At 41.0% G+C, this 26,701-nt stretch overlaps 1 protein-coding gene across 1 annotated transcript in view; it reads right to left on the reverse strand.

Annotated features, from left to right (window-relative positions):
* Positions 1–26,701, reverse strand: part of EXOC4 (exocyst complex component 4) — a 675,663-nt gene that overhangs the window by 128,562 nt on the left and 520,400 nt on the right. Inside the window, exons 12-13 of the mRNA XM_084896566.1 lie at positions 15,663–15,799; positions 1,254–1,409 (exon numbers count right to left, since the gene is read on the reverse strand). Coding sequence (XP_084752692.1) covers positions 1,254–1,409; positions 15,663–15,799 — 293 coding nt within the window. The remainder of the gene's footprint in view (positions 1–1,253; positions 1,410–15,662; positions 15,800–26,701) is intronic.

Here is a 26,701-nt window from a genome sequence, read left to right on the forward strand (position 1 = left end):
CCCCCCCGTTCTTTTGGTTGACATTTTTTCATTTCAAAAGTCGTCTTATACGCCAGAAAATACGGTATTTTGAATGGTAGATACATTAATTATACATTTGTCAAAACCCATAGAATGTATAACAAAAAGAATGGATCTTAATATAAACTATAGACTTTAGTCATTAATAATATATTGATGTTAACAACTGTACCATACTAATGTTAAAAAGAGAGAAAATTGGGGGATGAGTGAGGGGATATATGGGAAGTCCATGATTTTTGATAAAATTTTTATAAACCTAAAATTGTTCCTCCTAAACAAAACTGTTAATAGTTTTCTTATATCAAAGCATTCATATATGAATATGATTAATGTTGTGAGCAGTAAAGACCTATTTATCTATAGTTTCCAACTATATTCTGAGAAAGAGAAGAACTCACGGCAGTCTTATAATAAATTAAAAGGTACTGGTCATTCCTTTTCTGGTCTTTGCTTCTTTAAAGTGCTTTTATTTTATTTTTATTTGAACTATTTCTTTATTCGCCTGAATAGGCAAAAGACAATAGGAATAAACTTATTTTTAATGTGACAATGTATTACCTCTATTTCTCCTCTACTTTACAGACTAGGTGGGATGTTTCACTGTGGCAAGCCCTGCCTGTGAAAATGAGTAGCTTCATCAAATTAGGCCCTAAGTAAAAAATTTACATTGAACTTAGGTAAACACTGAGTGATCAAATTGAAGGAGAGACATTACTTTTGTCAAAATAACCAGAAAACCATCAGAGAAAATACAATGTTTATGAACAGACATGGGAAGCACATTTATATTTTTAGAAAGTTCAACTAACTGTTCTCTGAGGTGAAGACCATGCTAAGAACAACCATGATATCGCTGTATGGGCAGGAACTGTCCATCATATTTCTAGGTATGGTGCATAATAAGGTGAACATAGCTTTGCAGAAGAAGTGAATTAATGAATACACTATGTGTTCCCTAAGAGGAGAGAAGGACCTACAAATTGAAAGAGATTTTAACTTGAGTTAGTAAAGTTCCAAATCTGATTCATGTCAATCACTGCCTTCTAATGTTTTGAGCACAAGGCATAGTTGTATGGGAAGTTTGGAGTATTAGGATGAAAACAGACTTGATTAAGTTGGGTTAATTGCTACTTGATATTTAAAAATTACCCAAAATTTCACATAAGAATTAGCTAAATAGATGTTTTTCCTCCTCCTGCTCAGTCCAACTTAGAAAATAGAGCTCTTACCTTATGAAATCTTCTTCATCTTCTCTCTTTGGCCTCAGCTGTTTGGGCTGAGCCATGTTCATCCAGTTTGGTAGCGATTTCAGGAGTCTGCTGATGTCATCATCTTTGGCCCAAGATGCACTGATGACAAGTTTTTCTTCCGACTGGACGATGCCCCTAAAACACATGGCAGGAAAGAGACACATCAGCACATGGCTTCATGTCTGACTGGCCTTTGTCACCTACCTCTGCTACACAGAAACAATGCCTCACCTCTCTCTCATGAACATAATCCATGACCTGGGTTGGGGGCAGTGACACCATTAATAGGTCCCATTACTGGAAACAACCATTTCTAGACTTCGTTCTCAGATTCTTCATTATTGAGTCATCTTAAAGGCTAAGAATACTAACTAGCCCTTCTTTATGGTAGGTTTTTTTTTTTGTTTTTTTTTGAGGGGGGGCATATTTCACTAAAGATGCTAAATAAGGTGGAGAAACCATGTAGAAGAATGCTATTAAATGACAACATAAATGGTACTGAAAGGTGAAAGTGTTATAAAGGGTTGTCCTCTGGCTTCTCGGTTTAAACTATCAATTAGTTCTAGTTGAAGTTACTCTTTGAACTGTGGACACCCCTGCATTCAGAGCAAATGCACCATCACAGAGAAACCTCTGCCCCGATCCCCAGCAGAAAGGCTCTGATTCTCGCCCTCTCCTGTGGCCATGACAGTGGCCGGGAGGTGACTGGTTCAGGTCCTTTAACAGGGCCCGAGGGTTATCCACTGACACTGCTCTTACCAGAAGGTACTTGTAAAGTCATCTTAAACGTTCAATTTCAACTTCATTAAAAAGCTTCTCTTCCTATTTAACATTTCTGTCCCTGTCACTAATGTGAATGCTCTAAAGTCTTCATCAGCAATTGTGGGGACAGAGCGACAATGATTTATGAAGGGAGTACTGATTAGTTAGCTCCCACAAAGCTGACCAGGGCTCCAGGAGGCTCCCCACAGCCCAGGCAGGGACTTATTGTGGGATGGGGGTTATATTGGAGACGCCACACAGTTCTCTCCATGCAACATATGTGTGGTGTGCTAGTATATGCACGTATGTTCGAGAAAACCTCCTTTACCCAAAAGTAGTTTAATGTTTGTAGACAAAATAAGTTGAAGCTGAAACCCTTGACTCATGAAAACCTGACCCCAGGTAACAGGGCCTCCTGGCTGCCTGAAAATGAACATGAATAACAAGAGAACCAAAGTTGATTTCTAGAATTCTTCTCACCCTAAGCAAAAGTGTTCTCACAGTACTATGGTTAATGGTACAAAAATACACTCTCAAATTACTCACACTGGTACCTTCAATCCCCATTCCTCCTACCTATATTCTTACATAATTTCTAAATTAATCCCACAGTCTAACTTTTACACTTTCTATGCTTGGGGGGCTGGGTGCCACGTTAAGGAGTGGCATCACCTCACATTTATGGTACCCCACACCAGATGGACCCTCCATGCTCTTAGGCATTATTCTTACCTGTCATTGATCGACTTCTTCTCCCATTTCCCTCAATGACTGTTTCTTAAGCCTTTCCCCTTCATTTATCTCCTCATTGCTTCCTCCCCTCCCTCCAGTCTTCCTATGTGACAGAGGAGGGGACCTAATGACATACTTTCAAACATTCCACCTCTGACCCCCCTCAGAAGTATATGCAAATCTGTTTCATCCTCATTCATCCCTCAATCTCTCTACCTAGGCTTTTAGAGATCATTCCCTCCTCCTCCCAATTATCCCCTCCTTTTCCTTTATATCTAGTCTCTTCTTCACCATGGTTTAGCTTTCTGTGGTTTCAGTTACCCATGGTCAACAGTGGTCTGAAAACATTAGATGAAAAATTGCAGCAATAAATAGTTGATAAGTTCGGAGAAGTGGGATGAAATCCTGTGGACCCCACCCAGTTTGCGACTCCTCCCTCTGTCCCGAATCTCCACACTGGACACCCCCTGCCCATTAGTCACTTAGCAGCCATCTCATTATCAGATTGACGGCTATGGCATCACAGTGCCTGTGTTTAAGGATCACTTATTTTACTTAATAAGGGCCCGAAGCACAGAAGTGATGTTGGCAATTCAGACATGCCAAAGATAAGCCATAAAGTACGCTTCTGAAGTGAAAAGGAAGTCCTCAATTTAGGAAGAAAAAAAAATGCATGCTGAGGTTGCTAAGATCTCTGATAAGAAGGAAGGTTCTACCCATAAAATTATGAAGAAAAATTCATGCCAGTTTTGCTGTCTCACCTCAAACTCAAAAGACCCGGCCACAACAGTATGTAATAAGTACTCAGTTAAGACGGAAAAGACATCAAATTTGTTAGTGGAAGAAATGAATGGAAAATGTATCCTGACTGAGAGCCATAGGCCAGGCTCCCCAAAACCATGACCCCAAGCCGTTCATTGCAAGTGAGGATGGTTCACAGATGCAGGAAGAGGGCTGGACTGAAAATACAAAAAGCACTGATAGTATCACTACATTGCTCTATTGTGTTACTACTTATTGTTAATCTCTTACTGTGTCTAATTTATAAATTAAATTTTATCATAGGTATGCATACATAGGAAAAAGCAGTATATACTGGGTTCAGCACTATATCCACTTTCAGGCATTTACTGGGTGTCTTAAAACTTATCCCCCACAGATAAGAGGGGACTATTACCTATAATAATAAAAGTATAATATGCTAATTAGACCAGACAGCTGAATGACCTTCTGAACGAAGCCAAGGTGGTGGGAGCTGAGGCAGAGGCAGCTAGGAACTATCAGGCAGGCAGAGTGGTTAGGGACAATTAGGCAGTCAAGAGAGTGGTTAGGGGCAATCAGGCAGGCAGACGAGTGGTTAGGAGCCAGTGGTCCCAGATGGTGAGAGGGATGTCTGGAAGTAGGATATCCCCTGAGGGGTCCCCAGATTGCAAGAGGGTGCAGGCTGGGCTGAGGGACCTCCTCTCCTGTGCATGAATTTCGTGCACTGGGTATCTAGTCCATAATAATAAAAGTATAATATGCTAATTAGATTGGATGTCCTTCCAGATGACCTTCTTAATGAAGCTGGAGCTGAGAGGGAAACCGGGGTCCTGGATACCAGAGGGAAGTCAGTGCTGGCAGCAGGGAAAGGAAGGCCTACTCTTGCACTAATTTTGTGAATTGTGCCTCTAGTTTGTTCTGCAAGCTCTGCTTCAGTGGCACTTTTCTCCTGTAAGAATCCCATATATGCCCTGAGTTTTGGAGATGTTATATTAGGTTGTTTACATTTGTCTCTTCTGGATCCTATGGGTTTCACTAATTCTAAATAAGTTTTTAAGGGTTTTTTTTTTGTTTTGTTTTGTTTTTTAGTTTAAAGGTTTCTCTCCCCATATAAGTAGTGCAATTTGTACGTGTCACAGGAGTGGAATTCTGATTTCCTTTCATGGCCACCTTTTCTACTCCTAGGTGGGTGGCTCATTCTCAAGCCCAGAGTTCTGCTGGCTCCTTTTATGAATGAATTTCCCTCTATAACTTCTGCACAGATAAAACTGCCTGGCATGCAGGTGTTAAAATGCCAGCCCCTTTTAATTCTTAATTTCTGATATAACCTGAAGTAAATTTAACATATTGGAATCCTAACACCAACATGACAGTGTTAGGAGGTGGGGCCTTAGATAAGTGATTGGGTCACGAGGGTGGTGCCCTTGTGAGTGGGATTAGTGCCCTCCTAATGAATTCTAGACCATTCCACCATGTGAGGATACAGTGAAAAACCTGTGACTGGAAGAGGGTCCTCGCAGTACCATGATCTTGGACTTTCAGTATCCAGAACTGTGAGAAATAAATTTCTGTTGTTTATAAGCCACCCAATCTGTGGTATTTTGTTATAGCTGCTCTAAGAGACTCAGACAACTTCACACCAAGGTCCTGATACTTTCAGGAGCCACTCAACTTTAACATTTGTTGGTTTTTTGGCTTTTAGTTTCTCTTTTATTTGAGGCATCTGGAGAATTTCTTCTTCCTTTTGAATTTGGATATATATTAGAAAAAACATTTTTATCTGTTCTATGAGCTGGCAGTAGGAAAAGAGCTTCCTAAATCTAGCTACACCACACTTTTGTCTGAAGTCAAAATTCTGTCTTAAATCAACTGCTGCCCTGTCTTGTAATCTGAGACCTGTATATCCAAAGGCTTACAGCACATGTGTCAAACACAAGGCCCGCGGGCCAAATCCAGCCCGCCAGGCCTTGCAATGTGGCCCGCACCACGCTGTCATCACTGCACTCCGCTGTCAGTTTATGACATTGTCAGTTTATGACTGTTCAGTAAACCATTCGGCCCGCGATTTAGGCTGGATTTTAGATTTTGGCCCCTTCTCTGATTGAGTTCGACACCACTAGCTTACAGGATAACTTCACTTGAAAGTTATATCAGAATTTCAAATAAATATTATTCATCTTTTTCTCTCCCACTAAACATCTAATATTCATGTTTTTGTCAACAGTTCATCCATTCATGTTGCCATCCATAGTTACCACATCCTGCAGGTCCACCTCCTTAGAATATTATGAATCTGCCATTTCCTGACCAGGTTTGGTCATGACCTATATTTAGACCCTCATTATTTCTCACTGGGACTTGGCAGTGACCTTGTAACTAGGTATCTTGCCTGGAACTTCAAGACCATCAGTCCAACTTACAGCACTAGTTGGAAGAGTTATTTCTCTAAATTTGTTCAAACACCATCATCTTATCCTCTTAGAATTCTTCACTGACTCTTAATTCTAAGACCAAGTTACACTTAGCAAGCCATAAACATCTACCTTTGCAGCTTCATCTCCTGCTACTGTTTCCTGCTGTTCTTGTTCACTACCCCAGACAAACCCTGGCCCAACCTGTGCTGGCTAAATACCCTACCCATGATGAGTACTGGAAAGTTTTTTGAATGGAATATGCCATTTCATGCTTCTGTGTGTTATCTATGCCAAGAGAGCTTCTCTTCATCTTTCTTACTTGCCTCTGTTAATCAGGATTATGTTGGCTCTTCCCTTAGGACAGCTGAGTCCTCTCCTTTGAGCCTCTATGGTGACTGCACATTGTGATAAACTGGACCAACCCAAGACCAAGTAAATGAGACTCGCAGAGGATGAGACCTAGGTATCAGAATTTGTAAAAGTTTCCCAGGTGATTCCAATGTGAAGTCAAGGGTGAGAACCACTCCCTTACACAGAACCTCTATTCTCACTGGTCCTATTACACCTCTTTATAATTTGTGATCCCATACCGAAAGATGAGTTCTCTGAGGATAGAGTTGATTTCTTATTAGATTTTGTGCCTGCAGCACTTAGCACAATACCTGGTATTGGGCAAGTGTATAAGAACAAAACTGGAGATAAAAATAGCCCTCTTCAGTTTTAGGAGTCTAGCTAATACATTAAACTAAAACCAATTTTGTGGTTTTCCTTTAGCCCTTAGCTCTGCACTAAATGACTTGGTGAGCCATCAAGCCACTGGCATTTGACCAAATCACAGATGGCTCTGCCTGACTCTCACCGTACCTCCCTGAATTTAATACAAATGAGACTAATGAATACAGGTGTACCCTTCCCCGCCCCTGAAAAAAATCCAACATAAAAAAATCCTGACTCAAAAAACAAATGAGCCAATGAGTGATTGTTGACAAGCCTTGCCTTTTACCACTTACTTTCACATGGTGATTATTGGAAAGTCTCCTCCAAGTCTCACTTTTTCTGTGAAGAATTTGTCGCTTCTATAAGCAGCCTTCAATGATCTCTCTCTTTGGAAAGCAATCAAACAAACAAACAAAAAAAACCCCTCCTTTTATACTTATCACCTACAACTTAACCGTTAGAACTTTGCCCCATAGGACGGACTGAGCAAACTATGACCTCTCAGTCAAATCTGCCCCATATACAGCTTTGTATATACTGTAAGCTATAAACTGTGTTGATACTAGTATTTTAAATTATTTTTTTTAATCAAAAGGAGAACACTACGCAAAATTTAAATTTCAGTTTCTATATCTAGGAAGAACTTTGGCTGGGTGGCTCACTTCCTCTTAAACGCACACTACAGGTCAAATTCTGCTGCTCAGAATTAGAAGCCCAAACCTAACTCAGTTTTCCAGCCTCCAAATCGTTGAGCCCATCCTTTCTGGCCCATTTCATCCCTGGGACTCAGTAAACAGTTTAGTCTATAGGTGTGAGATGGTATTGCACATTTTGGGGACCTAGAATTTTTCACTTTAGACTAGCTGGAATTAAAAAGTTAGCTTAGAGGGAACTATGTTAAAGGCACTCACATTATTTACTTATGTATTTTTGAGAAGACTTTGAGAGAATTCAATAATTCAAGTACTTTATTACTGCCTTCAGTAATATTCATTGATCCTGTCTTACTAAAAAATGTAATCCAAATTAACTAACATGCTACCTATATAGTGCCCTCAACAATATATTATTAATTCATACTGAATAAACATCAATTCCAAATGCAATTCCCAATATTCCAATTTAAAATACTGGCATTGATTAGCAACATACAATTACCCTAAAGGAAATTTTTCATTCAAATGGCAAGTTTCCATCCTGACCAATTGCATTTATTGGTTTATAATTTTGTGCTAAACTAGATTGTGTGGGCTACAAAATTCCAGGTAATATACAAACAGCCCCCAAAAATAGAGCTAAATCTCTAACAATTATTCCACAAGAAGAGTAGGGTTAATTACCACTACCAGAACCATAATCTACTAATTAATTCACAGCTCAATGGGCCACAGACAGAGCCATCTGTGTAACTATTTGTACCTCCTCCCAGGAGGAAGAGGAAAATAGGTATACCTCTTGGAACAGGTGATAAGGCTGCCATGAGAGGGTCCACCCTCCAGACACAGCTGAGTAAATTTCATTCGGAAAACATCTGTTGGTGCCGACCGGCTCTGATGTGCATTGCTTCCTCTCTGGAACAGTTGGGACGTGCAAGTGTGCCTGGTCCCCGGACACAGCTGGGGTGCCGAGTCTTTCATTAGGTAAACAACCAGGGGCAGGTGGGGCTAATTGGATTCAACTGTTTCCAGGGCACGGTGTTTACTTTCAGACACTTCAAAAACTAGGAGCCAAGCGAGACAAATGAACCCTGGGCAAAGCTGGTCCAAATGAAGCTGCTGGTGTGGAATTTTGAGTGTGAACGATGACCTGCAGCAGGCTCAATGCAGCACAATGTCCAGCAACACAGTCATAATGGCAACGAGGGAGAGATAAATAAGAGCAGGCACTATGCTGCTGATTAAAACGAAACGGGACAAAATAAACGCAAATTCAAAACCAAAATATCCCTTAAGGTAAGATGGAGCAGAATAAACAGGAAAAGAGCAGAGAAGCATCACGTTATCTTTTATATCACGCTCAATGCTCGTCGGAGAGATTTATGGTGGTGTGTGTTTCTACTCAATAATCCAGATTTAGGGAACGTCTGATAAGGCTGTAGGTGGTGCCTGGAAAACAGAGGCAAACTGGAAGGCAGTTGGCATGGAGCTGGTGGCAGCTTCTCTGGCATGTGCCCTGGGCACTTTTGAAGTTCAAAGTAAGTTTGTTGGCAAAGGTAGCAAGGCGACCGAGCTCAGCTCTCACTCCTGCAGGACCTGGCCTGTGGCTACACAGGAAGCCTGAAGAGCTTCATGAACCATCACAGCCCTGGTGTCTGTCTCTGCGACAGCACGACGAGGCCACCACCTTCTTCACACTCTGCTTGGGTCAGGGAGGAGGCTGTCTTTCTCCTCAAACCTATGAGTCCTCCTTTACTGAATATGGGGAAGTTTTCAGAGCTCCCTGTTCTTCGCATTCCTACCCAACCACACTGCCAACCCTCGTCATTTGGATTTCTGGACCTTCTCCCCAGCCATCACCATGGACATGCTACCCCACTGCCTGCTCCTCCTGCTCAGTCTGCCAGGAATTTCCCCATTCATTCAACAGGGTGACTGAGGGCCAGCAAAGTGTGCAGGCTGGGCCACACTGGGTTCTGCCATCAGCTACTGCAAGTTTATCCCATGTCACTCCTTAGCTCTTGTCCTCGGTCCTCCGTGGAGAAGTGGTGAAAGGTGGGCCTTTCCCCAACAGAGCGTGGGAACATGCTGTGTCTTATATTAGTTAAGCCTCTAAGATCAGAAGAGGCTTTATTTGCATCCTCCACCAGGCTGGATGCAACGCAGAAAGGCCTAACAAAATTTTTATTAATGAACAAGTGCTAAGTTGGAACAGACAGAAACTTCAAAACCTTGTGACTCTCAATTTTGAAATGACTATTTTGAGACACAAGCTGCTGGCTGTACCTCAGGACAAAGAGGGCAGCAAAGGGAGAGAAGCGCTCAGCTTGGGACAGGCTGAGGAATGGACCAGCTGCCTGCTGCGAACAGCGCAGAAGACACCTCGCAGATGAGTGTTCCTTAAGCCCCACGGGGGTGGCTAATGAAGGAAAAGACTTGGGGGTCCTCATTTCCCTTTTCGGAAACCTCTCTCTCTCCAGAGCATGTAGCATAGTATCATTACATGTAGTCTTTCTCTCCAGGGTGAGGTGCACATGGCAAGTGAGCTGTCTCTGACCTCTCTGACCTCTAAACGCCAGTGGATGCCCAGGTTCTCGTGGTAAACTCGGTGAACTTGGAAAACCAGCCAGCTCTCAGCAGAGGGCATTGTAAGCTTGTGAATTTGATCATTTCTGTAAAAGTTATCTGCTGCGAAAGAATCCGACTGCAATGTTTCCAGCTCCCTTCCTCCTTCCCCTGTGTTATATCATTTGAAATCATTTGAATTGTATATGGCTTGCTATTTAAGTCAGTCATTTGCTGGCAGCCAAACTAGAACATTTCCTGTTTTTCCTCTCACTGTAATCAGGATTTGGCTGTCCAAATTAGGACTGCCCTAATTACTCCTCAGCAGGTGCCAACCCGGGGAGGCCAATCCACGAGGACAGAGGAAGTAAGGACACTTTGTGTCTTCAGACTCATCGGATAAGAAAACACTTTCCCGCTGGTGTGAAAACCTGATTAAGGAAGAGACAACAGGCTGTGTGCGTATGTGTGTGCACACTGTTGTATAACAACCACATAAATAATATTCTATTTCTTCCCCTCAAAGCTTCACAGAATTACTTTTCCAAGCCCCAAGATAATTCATCCTAGGCTCTAATTCAGAAACTGTGAGGTCACTGCAGATATTACCCTGTATATGGGATGGTCTCTTAGTGGCAGCATTCCAGAGAATATGGCCAAGAAGGTCACCAAAGTGCCATACTAGCTTCCCAGGGGAAGGGATCAACAAACTCTTGATGGCCACAATACATCAAGAACCAAAAGCAATGGCCATGATCCTGGAAGGAGTATATACTAGAAATATAGTTGCACTGTATGGACCAAATGTTGAAATAGAAATATCTCAATTCCTGTTCAAGAAGGACATACCATGGTGAACACCACCACCCATGTTCCTACTTCAAGCCAATCACTAGACTCACTCACTAAATCCACCCTACTCACTAATCCCACCCTACCCATCGCCAAAGCATTAGTTCTACAATTTACTCTATGTCTTCTATGTCAATATTTTCCCCCTACCCCCACCTTTTTTTTTTTAAAAGGTTTTCTTCAAATAGAAACACACAATTCTTTCTCCTATATAAAATAGCACACAACATGACAAAAACCCCCATCATGTTCATAGAAGAAACAAAGGTAAATTTCAGAAGTTGGTAGAATTTAGAATTATAGGCAAAATTCTAGAGCGGACTATTAAACATGGTGTGTGAACAAGGAGGAAGTGGCACTCACTTGGTGCCAGGAAGACCTCACAATGACTGAGTCACATGACTCTGTTCCTTTCCTAACCAGGTAATTCATTGACTTGAATGAATAAATAGTATATATGGCTCAAGGTCAAGAAACCTTCTTTCCAAGGGTAATTTGTAGGCTGTTCAAGATGAGAGTTCTTAACACAGGTCTGGCAGGACAGGGAGCAGTGGGTCCTAAAGTGAAGAGATGGGAGGGTTCCTGCTCAAACTCCATTGCTAGCTTGTCCCAGCCCATCTTGAGGAGACAGGAGAGAGGGTTAGCTACATTAAAAGGACCAGGACTTGGTGATGACCAGCAAGAAATGTAACCTTTCTTATAGGGCAGTACAGTCATCAATGGTACTCATTATCAAAATAGCAGCTAATCATTTTTGGGGAGCTTAATATTTTGCTAAAAACAATTCTAAAAGATTGACATTTTCAAAACTATTCCTTGAAGGAAGAGCTATTATCTCCTTTTTGCAGATGAGAAAATTAAGGTACAGAGAGACTAAGTACTTTGTTTAAGGTCATAGAACTAAAAAGTAGAAAAGCTGGTATTCAAATTTAGGCTCCAGAGCCTCCTCCTGAGCTACCCATGAGCTCCTGGAGTATTGAGTGATATGTGGATGTGGATCTCAAAAGAAGTCTCGAGAGATATGGCCCCAAATTCTTAATTGAGCCCTGTCCTAAAGAACATTTTAAAAAATGATATATAAAGGAACCAGAAGATTGCTTATAAAATCAAGATTGACAAAAAATTCCTAATCTTAGGAATAGCTAAGATTTTTCTGATGACAGAATGAGAATTCAAAAATATCTCAATAGGTTAAAATGACAAGCTGGAAGTAACATTAAATTTAATGGGTAAATGTGAGATCTTGAATTTGAGGCAAAAAAAAAAAAAAAAAAAAAAAAATCCCTACCAAAAACAGCATAAAAAAAATAAGGCTAATTTCATCTATATCTTCCTGCATCAGTTTCTACCCCCTCCAGCCAAACAGTGGCCATGCCCCACAAATTTACCTCCTTAGTGATTCTTGAGCTCTCTGTCCCTCTCCTCTGATTCCAGCACTCACTGCCCCTCTTCTACCTTCACACACTTGCCGTCCAATTCATCTTATACAAAGCTCAGGAGAATCTCCCCAAAGCACCTGGCACTCCCCATTCGCTCATCTTCACCAGCTCCCACCTAATTTAGGGTCAAGTTCCTGGCATTCAAGATCCTCCACCATTTTGGCTCAGCCTTCCTTTCCAAAGCTCCAAATTCATTATTTGTTCCTCCTTTTTTTTTTTTTTTTTTTTTTTTTACTCTTCCCCACCACCTTCACATCTCTCTGGTTCCTTTCTTCCTTCAGCTCCTTAAGCCTAAGTCATGTCTTCCTTTTCCTTCACAAGGCCTCCTCCTTCATGTCCTCCCCCCAGCCTTTCTTGTCCTCCTCAGATAATTTCTTCCTCCTGGAACATCTAACTGTATTTTCTGTTATAAGTTAATCTTGTGGATACACACACATCCCCTTTCTTTGTCCCCTATTTCCCTTTCTATCCTCTATCAAGAATATAGGCTCATTAAAGGTATAATCTGTGACTGATTGACTCTGCTGTCCCCATACACTCACATGTGTCTTGGGTCTGGTAAACACTCAATCAGTAGCTACAAATGCAATGACAGGATGTAAGAAGCAGCACTGTGTCCAGCACTGGGTCCTGCACGGGGGAGGTGATGGTAATGCTAGGCTCAGTGAGGAGGTCTCCATTTTAAGCCAGGCAAGCCAGGATAGCGGGCAAGAGAAAAAGAAGACTGGGATGGTTTATGAGAAACTGAGAATGTTCAGTCTGAGGTAGGGGCGGGGTAGGAAAACAATATGGACTCTGATAGTCGACCTCACATATATGAAGGGTTTTCATGTATAAGGATTAAACTAATTTGGAATCACACCAGGAGAAAAGGTCTATGCACAATGGATAGGGGGACATCATTTCAAAACAAGAAATTGCTCAAAAGGACCAGCCTGCTTTGTGGATGTTGAGGGCTTCCCATCATGTGACATACTGAGTGGCAGGATCATAAATGACAAGGAAAAGATCTATAGCCAGTAAGATGCCAAGCTGTATGAAGCTAAAAAAACAAAAACAAAACAAATCCTTTCTAAATCACAAGAACAGCTTTAGCCAGTTTGGCTGAGTGGATAGAGTGTCAACTTATGGACTGAAGGGTCCCAAGTTCAATTTTGATCAAGGGCACATGCTGGGGTTGAGGGCTTGATCTCCAGTAGGGAGCATGCAGGAGGCAGCGATCCATGATTCTCTCTCATCATTGATGTTTCTATCTCTCACTCCCTCTCTGAAATCAATAAAAATTTATTTAAAAATTAATTTTAAAAATCACAAGAATAATAATATAAATGGTGATCAGTGGTGTTTAGATTCTAGAATCAACTTTACATTATCTTGGGCAGATTATGTAACTTCTCCATTATAACTAGGATTTGATTTGCTTTTAAAAAAAACAACCTTAAAATTCAATGGAGGTTAAAGACAAACTTAACAATAAATTTAAAACGATGTTATTAAAATGCAACCAATTTTAAAGGTTTTATTTTTTAAAATATTTTGTCTTAATATTTAAAATATGCTATTTGAGTCTCATTTGGTTGATATGATCTTGGTATAATCACTTTGGAGGTAGGTTTTGTAAAGCTGTGGCCAAGAAATTCCAATTGGAGAGAACTAAAGATGAACGTGGCTTTTAAAATTTGTATTTGTATATCAGTTAAAGGAATTTTGAAAAAATGACATTCTCCTCTCCACATTTAAAAATTGATATTTAATATCTTTCAGTATGAACTTAAATGGTGACAAAGAATATATTTTAATATTATAAATAGTGACATTTTAATAGCACTATTTTAAGTGTACCCAGTGGAATCTTAACACCGTAGGGATTTGATACCCACCATTATACACATAAACTATATTCGAATAAGGGCCTCTTTGACAGTTAGTATTGTTCATTTTTCTCTTGGAATTATTATTCCTATTTTAGTTCTCACTGAATTTCATCCATTAGAAATATATATTTATGCCTGAAAGTATCTTATTGATTTCTCTATTGTGGTGTTCTGCCAAAAAACTGTTTGCAGAAATTAGAATCTAAAATAAATTAAAATTTTCTGTTACCACAAGACTAAATTTTAACATTTTTTGTTTGAATTGCAATTATAATTATTATTTAGTACACAATTATTATAGAATAATTACTGATTATTTGTATGATTTAAAAGCAAATATAATTTTATGAATCACTTTTAAACAAATAAAGTAAAATATCTTTGGAAGTGCATCCCTCAGCGAGGTGGTTGGGTTCTTTTCTTTAATTGGTTGATGTCCTGTGGATAACCATTACTTACTGCTGGAAGGTAGTGAAGTTTTAATCTAAGTTGTATAGTCTTCAGCTAGATTCATCTTTCTGACCACTGCTTCCTGGCTCACTTATATGACTCCTTATCGTCTACTATACAACATCTAAATGTTCAAGTGTTACCTTTTAAGAGCCTTTGTTATTTGGTCTTACTTTTCCTGCTAAATATTATTTCTCACAACCTTCTACTTCTACTAGGACGTCCATTCCACCCAAACCTCCTTCCATCCCCCCTCTGAATACTAGGCAATTGTGCTGTGCTTTCTCTCCATCCCTGCAAAGCCCTAACTCATTCTTTGCAACTTCCTACATCGAATGTGTCTTTCTCAGGCCCACCACACAGCTCATCGTCTGTGAAATCTTTCCAGATTCCAATCACCCTTTCTCTCTTTCATTCCCTCTGCTCTTATATTCTGTACTGCACAAGTAGTACCTGATTATGTACTGTACTTCACCTGCCTAAGCTTAATTATATATCATACACAATGTAGTATTTTATTATACATGCCTTTCTCCCCTGTGTTAGGTCTTGTCAACCAGATCATAATTTGCTCCTATAATTAGCTTTTCATGAGAAGTGCTATGATCCTTTCCATGAGCTCAAAGAGATTTTTGAACCCAAAGAAAAGAAATTAGAGGGAAAAACTAAAGGTTTTCAAGTTCATAACAATGGTGTTTCATTTCTGCTGATGCTAAAAACAGTGGAACTGTCTTTTCATGACAGTAGGAAGGCTATAGATCAAACGGTAAGAGGAACACATTTGAAAGAACTAAGAGGAAATCATATTATAGATTATTAAGTGTTCCTATGAGTTTGAAATTGCTTTACTTTAAAGATCGTTTAGAATCACATGATTTACTAATCATATTCTGGAATGTCCTCAAGGAAGGTTATTAAGGTTTTAAGCTTTCATGAAAATCAAGGCTGACACCTCATCTAACCCACCGATGGCAGTCCTCAGTGGCTCTGACCCTCTGTGGGATGAGGACAGCATCCAGGAGACTTTCTGTGGCACATGTTCTCTGCAGGCCCCTTGACCAACTCAACAGTGGTCCTTTCTCCTGAGTGAGGCTCTGAAGGCAGCTCACCAACCAGACAACAGTCAGGCTGCCAGTGACCCTGCTCAGGTCCCAACAGCACCTACCTGTAGGCCGCTGTGCAGGTGTCCTTGTACTCCTGCAGTTTCACACACACCATGTTGAGGAACTGATCTGAGTATGCGCTCAAGTCATGCATCAGATTCAGGAGGTCTTGCACCGTCTTCTCCACAATGATTGTGCTCTGCCAAGAACACAGAGAGGACACAGATTCAGGAATTGTTTTTTTTTTAATTCAAGTTAATATAGGTAAGACAAGGAAAAGGTTGAAATAATGCAATTATTTCAATCACTCAAGCTTTCCTGGGAGGGCATTTAGAAATACTGATTAAAAATGACAACAAAATAAATATCTTACATAGAGCTGGTCTTCCCAAGATCTGAGAAAGTATTTTCTATGAAAGAACACAGGATAGGGATTTTCAAATTGGTTTCATGGAATTCTGGGCAGTCACAGCTGTCTCTGTGGCTTTTCAGAAAGTGAATACCTATTCAGATGGGCCGAATTTATCACCTCAGGTCTGTACTTTGAGATGAGGGACAAATGGCAGGCAACACAAAGAAAAAGCCTTCCATGACTTATTTTTAAAGCTTCCAAACCATCAATTTATTAAGAATAACAACTACCATTTGCATTGTGCTTTATTGCCTCTAGAATGTTTTCACATACATGGCATATGATATCTCACCCTAGACACATAATGATCATGATGATCACGAACATTTATTGGTTCTTACAAGTACAAGGTACAGTGCTAGGGTTCTACATGCTTCACCTCACTTAATCCTCTCAACATGCCTACTACTGGGTGAATCCCGCATTCATCCCTAGTTTAAAGATGAACAAACAAGCTTAGAATCTGGTGGTACACAAAGCAAAGGCTCCAGGCTTTGCTTTAACTACACAGTTCTGCCTCCCGGCTAGACCTGAGTTCTGCCTGTAGCCCCATCGTTTTCTCCTGAGATCACACTATTTGCTGCTGTTGTTGCCACTGTAGAAGCAATGTCCAAACAGACTCCGACACAGAGACAGAGAGTACTCTGCAGTAAACCAGTGTTAGTTCTGAAAAAAGGCATAATCAGTAATTTCTCACCCTTTAAGAAAAGACAGAGTTATTGGAACCATTAGTTCATCTTTCAAAAGGAGCAGATTTACACTGGGGTAATATTAATCACATGCTTAGCAGCTTGGAATCCTTTGGTCAATAAATGGTTTGTTGAATACGCATTTAATCAGATAGAATTGCATAGGCTACGGTAGACTTGGCCATAAAGTAAACATTGAAAAAAACATTTTTTCCCCCAGTCTGACAGTGACCCATGAAATAATCAAATGCATTTTATTATGTTTAAATGTAGACAGTGAGGTACAGGGTTTTGGTTAGCTTTCTTTTTCTTCTAAAAATAAAAAGAATGGATAAAAGTAGGCAGCTTTTTTCTACACAATGGAGGATCAGCTTGTTATGTGTTTACAAGTGTATGTTTATTTGCTTGTAGGAATTTCTTGTGTTTTTCCCCTTTCTTCCCCCCTCTCACCTCCCCCAAAGTAAAATAACCAGAAGGAGAAAAGGAAGAACAGTTACATTCGGTAAGGCAAACAAAATTACCATCTCTATAGAATCCCCACAAGTTCAACTTCCTTTTCTGTATTGATTTTAAGATTAAAACACTGCAGATTCCCCTGATCCATAATCCCTTTTCTCTGTATTTGTGTGTTGAGTGACAGGAATTGATTCTGCTTAGCTACATGTCCCCACGCTGCTAAGAAGAATCTAAAATCCTTATCCTGCTTCAGAACTCAGGATATCCTACAACGTGTGGACAGCAATTAACAAAGGAGCTTGCAGCTCAGCCTTCCTGACAAAGCCAGTCTGAAACCCGGAGCTCTGCGGGAAGAGGAGCGAGGGCAAGATGAGCGCGGGAGTTGGTGAGAATTGTTGAGGGACGGGCCTGGCTCTCCTTTCAATTATGCCATTGGTAATCAACTCGGGGCAGGTTTGGGTAACCTCTTCCTTTCTTATGACTCAATTTACTCTTCTAATAACCGAGGATAATGTGATGGCGCCACTAATCTACCGGCCCTCATCACTCGAGTATTCACTGGGTGCCCTGGCGCTTCTGCTCTGGGAAATAAACACTGTAATTGTTCCGGGCCTCCCAGGTGTGCTGGGGCTGCCTGACCAGATTACCAATTTCTCACAAGCAAGCTCGGCATTCTCCTCCTTTCATCCAGCCCCCACCCTCCCCGGCTGCTACTTGCTTATAATTTCTCAGGATCTTCAGGACAATACTACTAACAAAAGAAACGGGACTAACAGTAACACACACCAATAAACCGCGATTGTCACATGGAGGATGCTAGACCCACCTCTCTGATTGGATCGGTTTGGTCTGTATTTATCCCAGTGTTTTCGGGTGACCAGCCCTGTGCTGATGGCAGTGGGAGTGGAAGGGAGATGCAGACACACAGGATCAACCCCTGGAGATTAGGATGCGGGGTAAACAGGGCCCACAGGAGGGAGGAGTGAGAATGCCATGGTTAATGTGAGTGGTTGTGCTCACCAACCATTGTGATGCTCTGTGATTACAGACAATTTTCCTGCTATTTGCTTGGCTTACCTTGTTATGCAGCACTCTGGATAGCCAGTCACTACATTGTCCTCAAGGAAAATGACACTTGTTTGCCAAATGATGGGTATTTTTGCAAGGGAAAAAAGTTCCATTTTCCAAGAATTTATAATAATTTCCAAATCAGTCGCTCTGACAGATAAATGTTGAAAATATCAGATTTCTAGATAACAAGGTCAGTTCTGCTTTTATTATATGATCTCTTTAGTATCACAAATGATTCATTGATTCATTATTAATTTCAGTATCTGCCTATATTGAATGAATTCTAATAAGTGAGACCCTGATTTTTATTCATTGTAATTGCTATTAAATGTGTAATAAATGATTCATATTTATACAGAAACAATTCAATTTTCATTTCTTGTGACTTATTACCAGGTAATCAAGTCTGGACATGACATGAAAAATGAGAAAATGAAAAAAAAAAAATTCCCAGGATAGCTGATGCTATGAAATAATAACAACCAAAGTTTCTTACAGGGACATACAAGCAATCTAAAACACAAAGTGACCAGCTCTTTTAAAAATGGAATAACTAAATAAATGAAGACATGTGGATCTTTGAAGCCTTGTTCAGTTTTTGCTAAAATGGGGCTCTGCAGCATGATACGGACAGTGATATTATAGGAAATTGGCTCTAAGTTCAAATAACTTGACAAATGCTGAGTTAGACAAACTTGAAGTGGTTTCTTCACTGGAGGACTGGAAACGTAACATGCTGATGCCATGGTGAATCTTAGAGGAGGATGTGGTAGTCACACTCCTCCTAACAATGAAGGTAAAGCACAATTTTTCACAGCATATCTTTTCCCATCTGCCAGGACAATGTTTCCAGAACATGGTTTGGGGACAACTCTCACTAGTTCCCTGGCCATACTGATGAGGACACTAGGCCAGATGACAAGCTTGTGGACACACGAAGTCTAGGTGGGAACAGGCGAGAAATCCAGGTTCCTCTCATCCTCAGACTACACCCTTTCCTACACACCCGGCTTTGTGTTTTTGTTTTTTATAAATTAAATCTTTATTGCTGAAAATATTACATATGTCCCTCTTTCCTCCATTGACTCCTTTTAGCCTGTTTCCATGCCCTGTCACATGCCTTCACCATCCTACTGTCTGTGTCCATGGGTCATACTAGTACATACATGCATAAAGTTCTTTGGTTCATCTCCTGCCTCCCGCTCTAGTCTTCTCTCCAATTCCCCTGAGCATGCCTACCCTGGGCTCCAAGTATCCCAGTCTGCTATCAGGAATGATGGCACCAGGCTACGCCTGCCTCTGTGCCTTTGGGGTTCCCAACCTCCATGCTGGGAATGCCCTTCCTAGCTCATGCCCCTCATCCTTGATGAGGCGGCTCAAGGTTTGCCTGCTCTGATTTAAATGCCTCCCTTCTGCACTATCAGAGCACCGTGGATATAATTTTATCTCAAGTCCCAAGTGGGATATGACAACCGCTGGGTCACTAACTTGACTATCTCTGCTGCTAGTCTATAAATTCCTTGATCAGTGACTATACCTTGTATCTCTATTACCAACTAGCAAGGCTTCTGGCATATTGCCGGTGTTCTAAAAATGTCTATTAGATGAATTAATGCAAATCATAGAACATTGGGATCAGGGTAAAAACACAGATGTAGAGTAAAATTAGAAGGCCAGGTAGTGGGTTAAAACCCTGACTTGGTCAGGTGGAATCAGACAACAGTCATTTCAGTACACATTACTGAGTCTCAATTTCCAAATGAACACTGAACACTGATGACACTGAAGGTCTTGGATTTTTCTATAATGTCAACAACATCCTATATAATAAAAGGTTGTATTATTTTCTATAATGTCAACCATATCCTATATAATAAAAGGCTAATATGCAAATCAACTGAATGACTGGTTGCTATGACTCACACTGACCACCAGGGGGCAGATGCTGGCAAGTGAGTGACAGTGGCAGAAGCCTCTCCTGCCTCTGTGGCAATGCTGAGAATGTCTGACTACAGGCCATCAGTCAAACATCCCCTGAGGGCTCCCAGACTGTAAGAGGGTGCAGGACAGGCTGAGGGGCACCCCCACCCCAAGTGCACAAATTCCATGCACCGGGCCCCTAGTATATCTATATATACAAAATCCTAACATGCAAATAGACTGAATGGTGGAATAACTGAGCAACTGGTTGCTATGATGTGCACTGACCACCAGTAGTCATAAGTGGAACATGGCAAGCATCAGCAGTAGATGGCAGAGTGCAGAATATGGCAGGCATCAGCCATGGCAGGATGGTGGAGTAGGTGAATGGGGCGCCAGACCAAGGCAGGGCACCAGTCACTGTCATCAGGGCAAGCCTCTGGTGGTTACTGAAAATCCTTTGCTCCCACATGCTGTGGTCTCGCTTGGTGCTCATACCTGCTGCCACTCACACCCACTGCTGACGCCCGGCACCACCTCAATTGCCCGGCGCTGTCAGCAGGTATTAGCGGCAGCTTCCAGCCCCAAACACCCCTAAGGGCTCTCCACTTCCCCCTGCTCCTGAGGGGCAATCGGGGCAGCAGTTGCCACTTGCACCTGCTGCTGGCGCTGGCCCCAATTGCTCCGCACTATCAGCCGGTACAAGTGGGTCAACACGTGGGAGTGGTGGTGGCAGGAATGTGGCTGCAGGCAGACAGGACCAGGGACTGTGGCAGGAAGGGCCAGGCGGGGGCGCAGAGGAGCAGAGGATAGGCCGAGACCGCCCCATGCCCACTGAAGCCTTGAGATCCACAGTTCCTTTCAAAGTACACAAATTCATGCACTGGGCCCTTAGAGTGTGTGTGTGTGTGTGTGTGTGTGTGTGTGTGTGTATACCCATATATATTCAACTAACCATGATCATTTTAAAGTTTTAACACATAAATAAATTCATAATTCAGGAAAAAAGCACAAGTTTGGACCATGCCAGCTCTGTATTTGTGCTGTTTTACCCCTGGAGCATGGATGGCTCAGAGATGCTGCAAGGAATTGAGGGTTCTGGGAAACCGCTTTAAGAAGCATTTGAAAGAAACAAATCATCCATCACTTCAGACACACCCACACACAGCAACTGTGGAGCGAGGGGCTACCTGCACGTCTGACGCTGACAATAATGTTTCTGTTTATTGTTACATAATCAACTATAATTTGCAAAACTTGCCATACCATATTGTCCTCCCAATTAGCAAGCTGTAAACAATGCTAACTCCAGTCTTATGGCGGTGATCACTTTGTAGTGTAACAAACACCAAATTATAATGTTGGATTCCTGAAAATTACATAATGTTACAAACCAATTTTACCTCAGTAAGGAAAATAGGAACGAACAACGACTACTGACAAAAGCCAGAAGGAAATCTGCTGTTTCTAATCTCCGTTTTGACGTGTGAGACTTTGAGAATGCTCTGAAGGTGCTTGCTTTCTCAGAGCCGCTGGTGAAAGGCTGTTCCCAGGGGTCGTTGCCTGAGGAACTGGAGTTCCTCTCTCTTCTGTCACCCTCCCCTGCACAGGCAGAGGCCTTTTACAAAGTGTATCTCCAGCAGAAGTGAGTGCTGATGTCCAGCAAAAACATGAGCACAGTATTCACAGATGTGTTCCCTAAAATAACCAATAGTAAGAATAAAAATGGTCCTTATGGCCATCAATAATTGAATGGGTAAATCAATGGAGGTGAGGGCATACAGTGGAATGCAGCACAGAGATGAAATGGACGAACTGCTGCTACACTTGACAGCAGGGATGTCTCACAGACCACAGGCTGAGTGTAAGTAATGTGGTTTTGTTATTATTATTATAGTTCAAGAAAAAGGTAACAGTAATCTCTGAGGATAGAAGTCAGAATAGCGGTGGGGCCAGTCCTGATGGGAAGGAGAGAACCTTCCAGGTGCTGAAAACATCTTGCTTGGGCAGCTGTTGCATAAGTAAAAACGTGTAGAAACTCTTTGCTCTTAAGATTTGTGCACATCACAGTTTGTCATTTTAATATCAAAGGAAAAAATATAAAATTATATCTGATTCTACTTCTCACCAACTTACAGCTCTTTCATGCACTAGGGTCCACATTCTCCAGGTGACCCATAAGGCCTTCATGCCAGGGCTCCTGTCTACCCTGCAGCCTCTCTGCCCACTGCTTCCCTCTTGCCCTCTAAAACCTGGCTACTGGGGCTTCTTCAGTTCTTCCTCCCCTTGCAGGGCCTTATACTTGCCTGCAAACTTCTGTCCCTTTTTTTGCTTTTCTAGAGTACTTTTTCTTTTTATTAATCCTTACCAGAGGATATTTTTTCCATTGATTTTTAGAGAGAGTAAAAAAGAGGAAGGGGAGAGGGAGGAAGGGAAGGAGAGAAAGAGGGAAAGGGAGAGGGAGAGGGAGAGGGAGAGGGAGAGGGAGAGGGAGAGAGAGACATTGATAACATTGATTGGTTGCCTCCAGCAGGAACCCAGATGCAGGCTGATGCTCTAACCACTGAACCACACAGACCAGGGCTAAAGTATTTTTTCTTATCTTTCAGGTTACAACTAAACACTTCTTTCTGTGGGAAGACTCTCTAGCTCCTATTAGGTCCTCCTGTTAGAAACACCTAAAGCAGCCGAAACTGGTTTGGCTCAATGGATAGAGCGTCGGCTTGGGTACTGAAGGGTCCCGGGTTCAATTCTGGTCAAGGGCATGTACCTTGGTTGTGGGCATATCCCCAGTAGGGGGTGTGCAAGAGGCAGCTGATGGATGACTCTCTCTCATCGATGTTTCTAACTCTCTAGCTCTCTCCCTTCCTCTCTGTAAAAAATCAATAAAATATATATTAAAAAAAAAAAAGAAACACCTAAAGCACCTCTCACCCCCCTCCCTTTGGTTAGCTTCACCTTTGCTAGGGGAGGGAGAGACATATGGCTGGTGGTTATACCTTTGCGTGTTAAATATCAATTTTGAACAATTTATGTCCAACCATAATAACAATGAATTGGAGCCAGTTTCAAAATGTGTCTGAGCAAAACATCTGTAAGTGTATGATTATTTTATTATAATGCTTTCTCTTGTGGTATATATTTAAGATGTGAAGATGTAGCAGTACTATTGGCATCACTACTATAGGCCACTAAATAAAAAGTGCAGGAGGATGGGAATTTGGAGAAAGAGCAGGGAATTTAACCAATTGATTAATACTAATTTATTAAATAATATTGTCTCTGTGCCAAGTATTGGGGTACCTTAGGCAACAAAAAGCCAGATGAGACAAGACTGCTGCCCTCCAGTGATCTTAGCTGTTAGCAGGACAATGAAGTGTCACCTGGGCCAGTGGAGGCCGGGGAGGAGAGTTCACTGGGGTGCAGGGGAAGGTGGAGGAGTGGTGAGAAAGAGGATGTTGTCATTGAACTGAGTCCTGAAAGATAAACAGCAACTGGTAGATTAAAATGATGGGAGAAGAAGCACTCAAGTAAGGTAGCAGCATAAGCATGACATGGCCTGGGATTCAGGATTTGCAAGTGGTTCTTCCAGGCTGGGTGAAGGGTGTGTGTGTGTGTGTGTGTGTGTGTGTTTTACATCAGGACGGCGAGCTGAGGAAGGCAGCCAGAAGCTAGTGTGTGTGTGTGTGTGTGTGTGTGAGTGTGTGCGTGCATGTGTGCGTGCGTGTGTGTGTGTGTGTGTGTGTGTGTTTACATCAGGACGGTGAGCTGAGGAAGGCAGCCAGAAGCTCGATCCTGGAGGTTCTTTTACAACATACACACACACAGTACCTAAATATTTTTAATATCCCTCTTTTCCCCTTTCCTAACAAGAAAACACACAAACTAATCCAATCTGATATCACTAATCACTAGATAATCCACCCAGAGTAAAGGAAGATCATTTCAAAAGGACAAATATATTCATACAACCAACAGGGGAATACATTCTGAAGCTCTGTTTAGCAGCCTAAAGAGTCAGGAAAAATTATGCACAGACTTAACAAAGAATATGTGAGTCAAAAATTTTGTGCAGTTAGGAAAACTGTATCCCTTTAGAATTCACATAAGGAATTGTAAAATGTATTTGCCACCTGGCCAGTGTGGCTCAATTGGTTGGGCACTGGAAGGTTGCTGGTTTAATTCCTGGCCAGTGCCCATGTCTGAGTTGCAGGCTTGATTCCAGCAGAAAATGCAGGAGGCAGCTGATCAATGTTTTGCTCTCTTATTGATGCTTCTCTCTCTCTCTCTTTCCCTTCTTCTTTCTCTAAATATCAACTTAAAAATTTTATTTTCTAATTTAAAAACTTGAAAAATGTATGTGAATTAATAACTAATAATATATATTTTTAACATTTTAGGTAGAGGATTATTTCTGGTTGAATAAACTCTGTCTCTAACATATCTGATAAGCACAGCTGGTATGTTAGGAAGTTTCTTTAGGGATTCGTGATCTCATATTCAAAACAAAATAGCAGGAAAGAGGAAAGGGACAGAAGTGTACAACAGTTGTGTATAATTAGGCAATAAGATCCCAGGGGCATCTTTGTTTCCATAAGATGTGGTAATAAAAAATATTTGTTGACTTACATACTTCAAATCAATGCAACTCTATATCCAGGTGATCAATTCTCCTTGATGTATAATGGGAAATAAATCAATGAACAGGTAGGTGCACATTAGCACTTGTAAGGCATATGCCCAACTGCAAGGCTCCAACAGATACACACACACACACACACACACACACACACACACACAAACTCTCTCTCTCTCTCTCTCTCTCTCTCTCTCTCTCTCTCTATATATATATATATATATATATATATATATATATATATATAGACTCAGAGTAGATTATCTAGTGATTAGTGATATCAGATTGGATTAGTTTGTGTGTTTTCTTGTTAGGAAAGGGGGAATATATCATGTATTTCAAAAGACTCTAAGGTTGCTATTCAGCAAAATATGTACTACGTGTTAGGGGGGACTGAAAAGTATAATGATTACTATATTAAAAAGTATAAGAATTACTATATCACTTCTTTTGTTCCAGGCAATGTTTTTGGTTGAAAATATGGTCTATTTTTTCAGGTGGTGATGATAAACTAGTTGATAATGAAACAGAATATCATTTTGAACAACAAACAAGTAATATTCCAAGAGAACTTGCAAGTTAAGTGCAACAGACAATATAGAATAGGAGTAAAAGGGTGTGAGCCTGAACTGTGGACGGGAGGGTGGGGGAGGGTGGGATACATGGAGAGGAAGAAGAGAGGTGCTTTAGGGAAGATAAAAGGTGTATGGACAGGCTGGGGGTAAGGGTGCGCAAACAGGGGACCAGAGTGGCTACAGGAAGGGATTCCTGTTGAGTACTTGGAGGAGAAAGGGTTGACTGGACTTGAGGGCCAGCCTGTGGATGGTGTGAATGACAGTTGCAGATGGAGAGAAACAGACCGGTGTTAGGTAGTGGATCTCAGAATCCTAATTCTAGAGCTAAAAGTAACTCTTGCTATTTAGTCCTTTTGTTAAAACTAATTCTTCAGTTTTAACAAAAGGAAAACAACTAAGTCAAATACTAAAGGGCCTATCAGAGATACATAGCTAGTTTAGGATACTTCAAAATCTAGAATCCAGTTCTAAAAACTAAACCAAGGTCCCTCTGTCCAGAGATGATGCTTAGAGTATCAAACAGAATAAATTATTGCAAGTGATCATATTTATTTTAAAAATATGAAAAAAATCAATGCATAGAAAAAGTAAAAACAAAACACAAATTCATTAATCAAATTCCTCTTTGAGAATTAATAAATAAAAAGAATTAGGCATTTACTCTGTCTTTCCAGAAGGCTCTTTATTTTGCGATTACTAAATAGTGAAAGCTCTTTAAGAAAGACTGCCAGCAAAGACACGTAGGAGAAATAACAGAATCGGAAAATCGTTTTGGAGTCCCAAAGAAAATAGTTGATTCAGGTAAAAATTATCAACTAGTGGTCAAACAGTTGAAAGTTGATAGGAAATGAAGTTTAGTAATGGCAAGGTTACACTGGACAGATGACTTTCTGGTCACATGAGGAAGACTGTAACTGCCCAATGGAGGGATCAGATGGTCACAACCTCTCCCAGAGATCAATCTAAGTATCACTAATGTGAGGAAGCCAGCTAGTACAGGTCTACAGATGTGATGGAACGCGATATATAAAGATTTAATATAGCAAATCACATTATAATCAAATTGTTGAAAACCAGTGATAAACAGAAAAATCTTAAAAGCAGCAAGATAAAAAAAAGAGAGATTTGAAAACAAAAAATAAGAATTCAGGCCCTTTGATGACCATTTCTGTGTTCTCTTTCATACCCCATACTGTGCCTCCTCCTGGGAAAATGGTGTTAGATGAAAAAGGATTTTATCAGGTTGAGGTAGAGGTGAATTAGAGAAGTGAGTTTTCAAACAAGAGGATTGAATAAGGCCCCAACAATAGTCTAGGGTGGCTTGGACATTAATGATAGGAGG

Source organism: Pipistrellus hanaki, assembly GCF_964339955.1.
Source record: "Pipistrellus hanaki genome assembly, chromosome: 10".
NCBI classification, from domain to species: Eukaryota; Metazoa; Chordata; class Mammalia; order Chiroptera; family Vespertilionidae; genus Pipistrellus; species Pipistrellus hanaki.